Source organism: Ammospiza nelsoni, chromosome 4, assembly GCF_027579445.1.
Source record: "Ammospiza nelsoni isolate bAmmNel1 chromosome 4, bAmmNel1.pri, whole genome shotgun sequence".
Classification (NCBI taxonomy): Eukaryota; Metazoa; Chordata; class Aves; order Passeriformes; family Passerellidae; genus Ammospiza; species Ammospiza nelsoni.
In genome coordinates, this window is record NC_080636.1 from 11062992 (window position 1) to 11075426 (window position 12435).

At 35.6% G+C, this 12435-nt stretch overlaps 1 protein-coding gene across 3 annotated transcripts in view; it reads right to left on the minus strand.

Moving 5' to 3' along the window:
- The window catches only part of TBC1D19 (TBC1 domain family member 19), a 46108-nt gene that overhangs the window by 12752 nt on the left and 20921 nt on the right, over nucleotides 1-12435 (minus strand). For all 3 annotated transcript variants that reach the window (XM_059470248.1, XM_059470249.1, XM_059470250.1), the window contains 6 exons: nucleotides 11045-11155; nucleotides 10149-10221; nucleotides 9313-9351; nucleotides 7014-7126; nucleotides 3416-3490; nucleotides 2876-2938 (listed from right to left, as the gene is read on the minus strand). In XM_059470248.1, coding sequence (XP_059326231.1) covers nucleotides 2876-2938; nucleotides 3416-3490; nucleotides 7014-7126; nucleotides 9313-9351; nucleotides 10149-10221; nucleotides 11045-11155 — 474 coding nt within the window. The remainder of the gene's footprint in view (nucleotides 1-2875; nucleotides 2939-3415; nucleotides 3491-7013; nucleotides 7127-9312; nucleotides 9352-10148; nucleotides 10222-11044; nucleotides 11156-12435) is intronic.

The window sequence follows — 12435 nt, forward strand, 5'->3', positions numbered from 1 at the left end:
AACAGTAGTATGCTACTGAAGAGGTACCAATAACGCAACAAAATATCCTCATCATAATTTTAAACCCAGATTTTCTCATCTTGATGGACATTTCATCTGTTTCACAACACACAAAGGACACACTCTGCTCAATGGCTTGGAAAACTTAAGAGGCAGTAACTAGTCATGAAAAAAACCGATAAAACCAGTGCAAACCCGGAATTAATGTATCTCGTTTAAACTAACATTTTCATTATCTATCTTATTTAGCCAATATTTAATTCCATTCATCATATTAAATCAATAAATAATATCCCATATCACAGTGACTCATACAACAAAATTTTTCCAGTGGCTATAGAACAAAATAATTTGGCAGTAAAGCATTTGCAAATTAGGTTGGAAGAGGAAATTATCAAGGAAAATGGATAACTTTTTTCTAGAACAATGTCTGAGGAATACTACAAAATGGCAATCAAAACTAGAGCAACAAATAATTAGAAGTTTGAGATATTTGCTGCTTCAAAGCCCTGCAGTAAAACTCGCCACATAATTTTTCAGAGATTTTTGGTGAGTCTTCTTCAAACTACTAAAGACAGTTTAGTCTTTTTAATGATTTTCATTCTGCAGCTATTCTTTTAGTCAGTAGAGATATAAAAAAGGAAAACATTCAACTGGGTTATATATTGAGAATGATGAGCAAAATCTATTTCTGATGGCCTTAAAACAAAATATTATATCATATACTACTTTCAAGTTCTTCATAGTTTGTAATCCCCTGCCTACTGCAAGTGTCAGTTAATGACTAATTAATGTCATGGTAGTCTACATAATGAATGAAAAAGAAATAGGAACCAGATTTTCACATCCCAAGATGAAGACACAGTATTAACAATAATGAAGATCATCTTTGACCATTAAATCAAGAAAAACTCTTACATGTAAACATTTATTGAACAAATATCAATGTTTGCATTGACATTATTCAGACAGTTTGCGAATTTCACAAAATCACAGACTAACTCGGTTGGAAGACATCTTCAAGATCATTAAGTCCAACCCATCCCTAACACCTCAACTAAACCATGGCACTGAGTCCCACATCCAGTCTTTTTTAAACACATCCAGCGATGGTGACTCCACCACCTCCTCAGAGAGACCATTCCAGTACTTTATCACTCTTTCCATTAAAAGCTTTCTTCCTAATATCCAACCTAAACTTCCTTGGTGCAGCTTGAGACTGTGCCCTCTGGTTCTGTCAGTTGCTGCCTGGAGAAAGAGACCAACCCCACCTGACTGCAAACACCTTTCAGGGAGTTGTAGAGAGTGGTAAGGTCACCCCTGAGTCTCCTGTTCTCCAGGCTGAGCACCCCCAGCTCCCTCAGGGGTTCCTCACAGGGTTTGTGTTCCCAGCCCCTCTCCAGCCTCGCTGCCTCCTCTGGATGTGTCCCAAGGTCCTTCCCAAACTGAGGGGCCAGAGCTGGACACAGCACTCAGGGTGTGGCCTCACCAGTGCTGAGCACAGGGGCAGGATGACCTCCCTGCTCCTGCTGGCTGTTCCTGACACAGGCCAGGATGCCCTTGGCCTTCTTGGCCACCAGGGCTCCCTGCTGGCTCGTGTTCAGCCGGCTGTCACCAGCACCCCCAGGGCCCTTTCTGCCTGGGGACTGTCCAAACACACCATCCCCAACCTGTAGTGCTGCAGGGGGTTTTGTGGCCAAAATGAAGGACTCAGCACTTGGACTTACTCAACTTCATCTTATTGGACTCTGCTTATCCATCCCATTGTTCCAGGTCTCTCCACAGAACTCTCCTACCCTCCAACACATCAACACACACTCCCAGTTATCCGCAGATTTACTGATCAAAGACTCCATCCCCTCATCCATGTCGTCAATAAAAATATTGAACAGAACTGGTCCCAGCACAGACCCCTGAGGACACCACTGCTGAGCAGCCACCAGCTGGATGCAGCACCATTCACCACCACCCTCTGGGCCCGGCCATGCAGCCAGTTTCAGTAACCCAGTAGAGTGCTCCTGGCCAAGCCATGGGCTGCAGCTTTTCCAGGAGTGTGCTGTGGGACACAGTGTCAAAGGCCTTGCTGAAGTCCAGGTACACAACACCCACAGCCTTTCCTGCATCCACCAGCCAGGTCACCTGGTCATAAAAGGATATCAGGCTGGTCAAACACAACTTACCCCTCCTAAACCCGTGCTGCTGGCTGGGTCTGATACCCTGGCCCTCCTGTGAGTGCTGTGTGATAACACTCAATATAAACTGTTCCATAACCATACCAGGTACTGAGGTCAGGCTGACTATAATTACCAGGATCCTCCTTCCCAGCCTTTTTGTGAATGGGCGTCACATCAGCCAGCTTCCAGCCATCTGACCCTCACCAATCAGCCAGTTTTGTGATGGGAGCAATCCTACAAGTAACCATACCTGTCACTACCTTATTTAGAATCAATGTCTTTAATTTAAAAATATGTCAATATGCTTATTGCAATAGGTCACTGTAAAGCAAGGGGGTATTTAAAATGAAACCCTGAATATACTTCTCATTACTTAGTTTTTCTGTACACAACAACTTTTAATTGTTGGGGGTTACTCACTGCAAAGCTGGAGAGAGGACAAATATGGCTGACTTTGTATTTTCCAGCTTAGTGCACTGGAAAGACATTGTGTATGGTCCTTCATAGCAGGAGTTGTAGAAGCTTGCCCTGCTTAATCTGTTGAAGTGCCCAAGATTGCTATGCAGAAGAGAAAGTATATGCAGTGAAGAGATGTATCTGTCCCATTGTACTCTGCCTTACAAAGGCAGTTCTCTCCAAGGATGATACAATCCTACAGAAATATACCTCCTAGGTTTTCTAACCAAAAAATAGTTACATACCTGATATAAATAATCCTCAAATACAAAATAGTAATCATCGTTGCTTGCTGTCAGCTTCACATCCTGTAATAAAAAAATACAAGACTTTGAAGCCAAAAGACCTTTCTTCAGACTCCCATGGAGGCTAAACTTAACATGGTGACAGAAGACACTGTTTCACTTTCCTTCCAAGAACTACAGCTAAGCTTAGACTCCACATTTTAAAATTTAAAAAATGCTGTATTAACTTGATGATTAAGTATTTTATATTAACAGTTGAAACTTGAAATGGAAGCAGTCATACCCTGTTGGTTCTTTCTCACAAACCCAGTTACTCATTCAAATGAAGATATCATTCCTTTATGACTTAATAGTTCAACCCAAATGTCTTACACAAGAGACAACACAGGCACAAGGAATAAGTTCACAATAATAAGTTCACACTAATGATTTTTGCACTCCTCAAAACCAAACCATCTAGTATTTTCTTTGTTACAAAAACCAACAAGAAGATACAAAGTGTGATAAGCACATGAACTCACTGTTTAGTGAATTACTTACTTTGTAAATCAGGCTGTCCACTAAAAGGTTGTGCTGAATCACATTTGACTTAAGCTGTTCATAATACAAGATGTCCTAAAATTAAGAATATTACCATCATTTGAGACATGACATGAATATTTAAAGTAAAAAAATTAATTTTGAGCAATTAAAAAAAAAGAAGCATGTGTTCAACTGAAAAAGCACTGCATATTTATGAAACATCTATCATGGTTTGTGTCCAAAAATGCATTACATTTCTTACATTATTTAAAATTTTTTCAGTTATAAAACAAAAATCTTACTATTTTCACCTGATTCAACATTTCTTTTTCGTCTGCTGAATTTTCATGTAACATTGATTTGTAAACTTTTTCTCCCTCAAAAATATGTTGCATTTTCATATAGACTGCAGCTTTTCTGAAAATTATAGGTGGTATAAAAATACCATACCTCCAAATATACTTATCTTTCCAAACTGAAATTAAGTACATTTCAGGATTGCAGTGAGCAGCCTTCTTGACCTTACAGAGCCACATCCCAAAACATTCATATTGTATCCACTTGAGAGCATAAGAGAGCTCTGAAAGGACTGGCCCAGAGAGAACAGTATCTTTCAGCAGAACCCAGCAAAGCTACTTTGAACAGAATCTGGATATTCACCTTCTCTGAAATAAAGGTTTGGATTACTCAGCAACCTCCGTGCCAGCACAGTCCACATGTGTCCTGTCATGAAATCCCTGGCACTAGAGCTACACTCACTGATGAACTGCTGGCAGGTCATGACCCATTTTTAGTCACCCTTACCATGTGATTGCACTTGCCTCTCAATCTAACAAGGACAAAACAAACACCTAATCAGATTACATAAAGAGAAAACAGAAGAGTTAAAGGAAGACCCTTCCCAGTGAATTCTTGAAGAAGGCCCAAAGCTCATTCTCCTTTTGCCAGAGATCTGTGAAATCTACTTGTAAAGTACATCCTTGTGCAGCCAAAGATGATAACAGTCTGTTACTGTAACTGGGTTTTCTGCTGTTTGAATGGTACAGTGGGGACCTTTGGCTACTGATCCTAATCTCAAAAACCTTCTGATAAGGCAGATTTACATAATGTCCCATTATGAACTTGCCACCTCATGTATTTATTAAGTTTTTAAACTTTGGAAACTACATTTAATAATACATATAACAAAGTAAAGCACCACTGATTTTTCCATGCTGGAATTTTCAGCATTAAGATTTTCCACCTATTAACTCAAAAAATGGGGAAGAAAAAGCCTATCAGATAATGAACAAACTTCTTTCCTAAACACTGTTTCAGTAGCATGCAGAGACTAAACAATTCTGCAACACTATGAACAGAAGGGGAAAAAAAATTAAACAGATTCTCAGTAAGTGTGTGCCATCCATTTCATGCAATGAGACAGACATCCCACAGGAAATAACTGTGATTCTCTGATTCAAGATCATATGATTAAAATATATATACAGCAAATTGGACTGTTTACACAGACAATATTAACTGTGACACCGTTCACCTTCAAATGTTTATCTTTGTAACCCTAAAAAGGCTCTTTTAACACAGTTCCTCTAAAGTGTACCATTACAAATGAAAACTGAGAAACCATTCATTGTCAGGCAATGTGTTTATACATTTCTAAATAATCCTGCATACAGAGCTCACAGTTTATCATTTTTATTATTCAATGCTTGACTGTTAGTATCATTCCTTGCTTGGCTGTGTATTAGCTTTATACAGAGGCTGAGCTTTACTGAATAAAATTGTCCAAACAACAATATCAGATGCTAGCACACACAATGCTGCCCATACCAAACCCTCATAATGTTTCACATCAAAGAAAGGAAATTCACATTTCATGTGATTTAGAGATTCATACAGCTAGAAATGTAATAGAACCTAAATTGCAAATCAGAAATATTACGGCAAGGAATGTCCACAGACAACTCAACTCCAGCAGAGGAACTATTCACAAGAGGTAGAGAAAAGAAATATTAGATAAATCCATAAAGTCTACATGAAATTCAACAGATCATAAAACAGCTACATGTATATGGAAACTGCTTTGCTATACTTCACAAAAAAGAAAGCCATGTATTCATGCTATGCAAGAAGAACATCTCAGGGTGTTAGCATTTTGGCAGTAGTCACAGCTTACTTCTGTGTAAGAAACATTAGTTAATGCAGTGCTTAAACTGAACCATGGCTATTCAGCTTACAACATAGCTGTGGTAATCCACATGCTGTTCTACCTGATCCATGGGCAGCCTGCTAGAACTCATTCAGAAAATCGATCTTTTAAATGCATGTACTCAAAGTTCACAGAACAACTTTAACTTAGAACCCAGGACAAAAAATGCTATGCAAAAATAGTCTTGGAAGAGAAGACAGAAGATTGTGACAGCTGTTACATTAGAACAGTTTCAGTTTTGCATGAAGAAAATGGGAAGTTTAAGGTGTTACCTCACAGCTTAAATTACTTTCTTCAACATAGTGTATCTTGTCCCAACTTGATAACCTCTGTTTTCTATGGGGACTGAGAGTGCATTTTGTATTTCACTGTTTTTCAATCCTTTATTTTGATAATCTCAAAGTAGCAGACTATTTTCCCACTCTGCATCACTTTATCTGCCCTTACCACTTTTTCTCATTGTTATCATTACCATTTTCTAGCCACTTGCCCTCATCTTTCTGGAGTTCCTTCAGCATCATCACAAAGCACTGTCTCACCACTAATTCCTTGCACACAATCTACTCAGTTCAGTCTCAAGGCTCTGGATCTGGCAGAATGTCTCTTAAATGAAAACTTCTACTGCATTCAGCCTCAGAATAATGCACATGCTTAAAATAGTTTATTTTTCTTTTTCATCTATAGCTGACAAGTATAATTTGCTAAGTGTGTAAAAAAATATCACAAGGTAAATTATTATGTACATATAAAAGCCTCACATCAACGTTTCCCCAATTTTGCAAAGATCTTAAAGAGGGATTTAACTTTTTAAGGTACATTAAATACAATAACTATGGCATGGCTTAAGATACTGAAAAATTTCATTGTTGAGGACTTATATTAAATATAAGGTACAATGAAAAACTGTTGCAGTACAAGTGAACATAGAAACAACCCACATCTTACCAGCTCCTCTCTAAGTCTTTCTGATTGTACCTATGCAGAGTATATGCCATAACATATAAAGCAACTTATAAGATATGTAAGTGCATATGATGATAGGGTTAAACAACCGTGAAAAAGCTTTTTATAAAACTTAGCAAAGATATGAGCAGTTCAGTCTCCTTCCCAGGTATTTTTTCTTGTCCCTTCTAAAAAAAATCAGGATCATATAGGAAAATCTCAGGAGTCAGTCAGATCAACTGAATAATTTGTTCTACGGTATTTTGCTCACATATCTATTAAAAATTAGGAAGAGTGGCAAAAACTTCACCACAGCCCAGAGCTTTTTAAATCATAAAATGTTTATCAGGTTCTGTGACAACTCGGTAGAGCATTTCTATTTTGGAAAAAAACATCACTAGAAAATATGTGCTTGCACTTTTGTGCTCTCACCTAGTCTTCACATTTTACTCTCCCTTCACTGCTTACCTCTGGCTGATTGGAAATGTTAAGAATGAGAGCCCACAGATCAGCTCGGAGGGCTGTTGGACATCCCTGACGAACATACTGCTGAGCTGCAGCACTATCTTGCTCTGCTAACACTGTAAGAAACAAACAGGTAAAGAGTTGATGTAGTGTAAGACTTCTATCAAATACCTTAATGTTTAACTTTAAAAACTGGCTTACCATGCTGTAAGCATCAGCTAATAGGCAAATATTGAAAAGATATCGTTTCCACACTGCAATTTTTAAGTAATCCCTTGGGAAATAATGCAATTGGTATTAATCAGAAAGGCTATACTACATTTTGTCATAAAATAGGACTGAGTATGTACACATGACTATATCAAGGCTAGTTGCAGCTACTAAGCTGGCATCATGCAGAACAAGCAGCCATTTATAGCCACAAAATATTCCTGGCTTAACTATGAGTGGTATCACAGTTGAAACAGGAGATTGCCACTCATTCTTTTTTTGTGTCTTCCTTCTTTCCATGTTAACTATATGAGTATCTTCACAGATAACTGTGGGGCAGAATTTTCCATTTCAGAGTGTACTGTCATGTTCTCTCATTATTGGTATATTTACTCTAGAGGATAAAGACATAAGAAGATATTGGTTTGCCTTCATATTGACATAAAACAAATACTCTACTGCTGACAGGTCTGCTTATTTGGGTCACAGTTGTGAAGCTTCAGGCTACTCTGTCACAAGGGCTGAATTCATGCTGAATACAGTACTGTATATACCACAGAAGAGATTACCTCGTTCCCTACTTCAATCTATAAACTTGAAAGACAAACATCTTCAGCTATTGTAATCTGGTAAAAATGTTCCTCACCAAGGGTGTGTGATTAACTGTACCCTGGTACTCAAAATGTCCTTCACAAAAGAGAGAGTTGGTGAGAAATTTCTTTGTTATTATCTAGACACTACATAGGTGTTTGACTGCTACTCAGAAGTTTCCAAATCCATTTCCTCTAATTTTTATGAAGTGTCTAACAGCTTGCTTTTCTGTATCTCATTGAACTTGATATTCACAATATCCTCAGACTTGGAAATACATCTAATATAAAAGCAAAATCAATACCTCAGTGGCAAACAAAGTCATAACTAACACCTGTTAGAGCATGCAGCAGGACTCCCGCTGAATGAAAAGATATTTCAGTTTTTGGTCAAGGCACTCACATATTTACAAAATTTTTGATCTTTGAATATAGGAAAAGCTAAGGCATTCTCTAGAATAGAGCCTCTCAGTATAGACAATATGACAAATATATATACATATATGTGTGTGTGTATACATATATGTATATATATATATGCATATATATATATATATATATATATATATGTATATATATGTATTATATACACAACAAATACGAATGACAATGTGGAGTTGAATGAATGGCTCAAGAAGTTCATTTATTGGAAGAATGAGAAAAGAACAGAGAGGTGGACAGTACCTAATTAGTTGCTCTTGGATTAGAAAATTGACAGTGTAAGGACAGAAAGATTCCAACAAAAGAAGTAAGAAAGAAAGAAAGAGAGAAAGATCCTTGTTTTGTTACTGCAACAAAAAAATTAGGATGAAGAACTTTTTGGACAGTATCCTGCCATTTTTTTCCTTTAATGTTAATGTTCAGGAATCAGAAGAGTAATGAGTAAACATTGGTGTATTTCAACCATTCCTTGTATGCTTCTTCTATAAGCAAACTTAAACTATTAAATTATTATTTCTTTTAACTTCCCCTTCCTTTTGTAGGTTATTTCTCAACCTACAAAAATAATCCCGGAACTTTTCAGAAAAGGCAGTATAAAGAGACAAGTAAGTGAATATTCCATAGTGGCTAATATGGAATACTAATTGCTAACACTGCAATATTCTGCAATTGCAACTGATTTCACTAAAAGGACTATTCTGACACAAAGGCATAGATCCCATTACAATGATGAGATCTTTGTGTGCAGACAAGGGACTCCACAGAATTTTGATTTTAAACTGCAATTCAGTAGTGCAGTAAGTTAAGTTGCCACCAAAAAGATGTCAATGTGCTTCCTATTTTGTTTTTATTGAAATACCTGTGGAGCTCTTTATCTGACAGCTGCTGGTAGACTGCAAATGTTTGCTTTTCTGTCCCTGTCTAAATGATAACAGTATTAGTGATTGTCTATCTAAATTACAAGTCTAAGTTCTCAAAATTCTAAGAGGTACATGCAAATACCAATTTACTAAATGCATTCTTAACTACTCCGTTTATTACAGATAAAAACAGATCGATACCTTTCTGCCCAACACGTACATGTTCATTTTCAAAGAACTCTAGAAAATAAAAACACAGAAAAGCATGACAAAAAATAAATGAAAAAGACACCCCAGCTGATAATGTATTTAATAATTTTAACACACATCATTACATTCAGCTGCTATTTATTGCTAATATCACTAAAAGCTAACCTGCACCAGAGTCAAAATTTTTTCAAAAACTAATTTTGTGTTTCAAAAACACAAATATCAAAGCAGCACTATACTACATGATTTTCAACTAGGCAAGTTTCCATTTAAAAAGAAAAATCTTGTGATATTACAGTGATTTCCATTTTTATGTGGAAATACCATTTTAAAACCTCTTCCTACAGCAACAGATTCATACATGGAAAACCAACAGAGGTTATATGCTATTTAAGTTACTGAATATTAATATATGGATATGTCCTGTAGTATTTTGACAACAGCTATTTTAAGTGTTTGTGTATATATATATATGTATATGTATAAAAAATACACCTATCTGTTAGCTGGATTAATATTTACTGATAATTTCTGTATTTCTGGAAACAGGCAATGTGGTTCTCTAGATCTTGCAGTGTTCAAACATATTGAAATTAATGTATTCTCTACTTGAAGTGATGTCTTAAAAACTTCTCCAAATCTGACTCTTCATATATGCAATGTTTTCTATTATTAGCTATATTTTACTATAAAAATCCCTACAATCATAGTTACAGAACAAACATTTATTGTTTACTGTGGGAAAAAGACACAATTTTTAAAATCATTTCAAAGGATTCTACTCATTAGTGTTCTGTTTGAATGACTGGAGCATGGCATTAGCTTACCAGGAGGCACTTGTGCTGAATCATCAATACCTAGCTGTCCTATATTTAAGCCTAGTTCACTAAAGTCTTCTTTCTGGAAAGGAACAGAACCATAACATATAAACAAGTTTAATTCTCTAAATCATTTGAGATTTTTTTTGGAAGGCTTACTGGGAATATTTTCTGAACCAAATTAAGTTCTTCTAAATGCACACATTTGAAATAGAATCTCACATCAATTCTTACTTTAGTTTTACACATAAGTCCCAGTTTGCACGTCAGGTGTGGATGTCACTACACCTGGATGTAGTGAAGGGGTAATGAAAGACTGGGCTAAGGATCTCTAATTCCCATCTCTTTTCCAACCCAGATGAAGGTTTTTCTACTAGCATATAATCTGCAAGAGCCTCATCAGTGAAGCATTGAGAAAAACTCTCCCATATAATACACTAGTACTCAAACATTTCTTTTCATTTACAACCTGACAATAAAGGGATTTAAAATTATATTGAGAACAAAGTCAGAAGCTAACTCATTGTCAGGCTACTGATCCTGTACAGAATCTGCAGAATTGAGATGTGCTACAAATTTGAAGTTTCTTGTACAGAAGAAAAATGATTAAGTGAATAACATGTACAGAAGTGTATTTTTGGCACAAATTAAACCTGTGTAGCATAAAATGAAAACTTCTCTCCTTGCAGAAATTTTACTGGTTATGTTTTATTTCTCATTAAAAATATTTTTTTTTCATAGAACTTCTTTATGCTCTGTATTTTAACTACATATTTAGATTGATTTTCATTTCAAAAAGGAAAAATTTATGATACTAATATTCATTTTTATTAGTTAGAATCATTTTCATTAGAAAGGAAAAAAAGCTCCTACAGAAACCTCTTATAAGAAAAAAATATACTTACCAATTCTGGAATATCTTTAACTTTTAAGGGAACCTGAATTAGTCCCAGATGATTTCTGAAACTAGGCTGCTCTCCATTTTCATAATTTGGGTTTCGAAGATTCATCAGTACCTTAAAAATTGTAGCTCTGTCATTTCTTGCTTACATTCAGAACTCCTCTCAGCATCATCAGCATTACAAACAGTACATTCAACACAAAATAATTTCCCACAACTTATATATATATACACAAATGATCAAATTATATCTCTACATTTTCAAAATCAAAAAGTATTGAATTTTTAAAGGAAGCTAACACAGTCTACTTTGAAAAGTCAGCTCAATAAAAAAGCAGAAATAATTTTTAATATACACAATTAAGTGCTGGCTACATAGCAATGTCTTGACTAAAATTTACTTCCTCATTTAAGCTATACCAACAACATATTTGACATGGCTATCCAGGATAGTATCCAGGATATTTTTCAGCATTACTTTTCTCTGAAAGAATTTTTATCCATCTTTTTACACCGGCAATCTTACAGGGTTTCCAATAAAAACGCTACATAACTTGCTACTAAAATAATTCTTTACCAAATAATAATATATCAAAATATCTTCTTTCATTTAAGAAAAAGAAATTACAGAATTGAAAACTTAAAGCAAATATAATTTAAAGGACGAGGAATCATCTGAAGGTAAGTACCTGCAATCTATAAAGGAATTTACAGTCTCTTACATACTGTTATTCCATAGTATAGGTTTTTATTTAATGTTGAACTGTAAAGATTCTTTCTACCATGAATTTCCAGCTCCTATGAAATTCTCTCATAACTGTGTACCTCTACAGTTCTCACTCTTGTAAGTATTCTAATATCATATAATCTCACTGTCGGACTTGTTAATTTAAAGAAACTGCAAACTCTGGAAAGAAAATAGCATAAAAGAAAAAGAGAGTGATCATGAAGGTCACTGAATAAAGCTAAAAAAAAGATGGATTTATTTACAGATCCCAGATTAAAAACACACATGGCTGTTAGTACAGTGATGGAAAACAAAATAAATAAAATATTTTCAACATTTCATAACTGAACAAAACGAGTGACATGTAATAAGTACTGTTTTACTATCAGGTTCTGTGCTTGAGTCATAGAAAATTATTAATAATACTGACATTTAAGGCTTTAAAGATTCCAGTCACCAATTTTTTAATGATTCAGTTTGATTACATACAAAAGCCTTGAAATTCCACATAGTCCTGTTTCATGTTTGATTTTTTAAAACCTTCCTAGATGACCTACAATTACAACTGCATACAAGTCTGCACCCAACTACCAAATAGTCTATTAGCTTTACATATTGTGATTTATGAGCTTAATATATTGGAATTGAAAATGTAAAATGCTTTACAA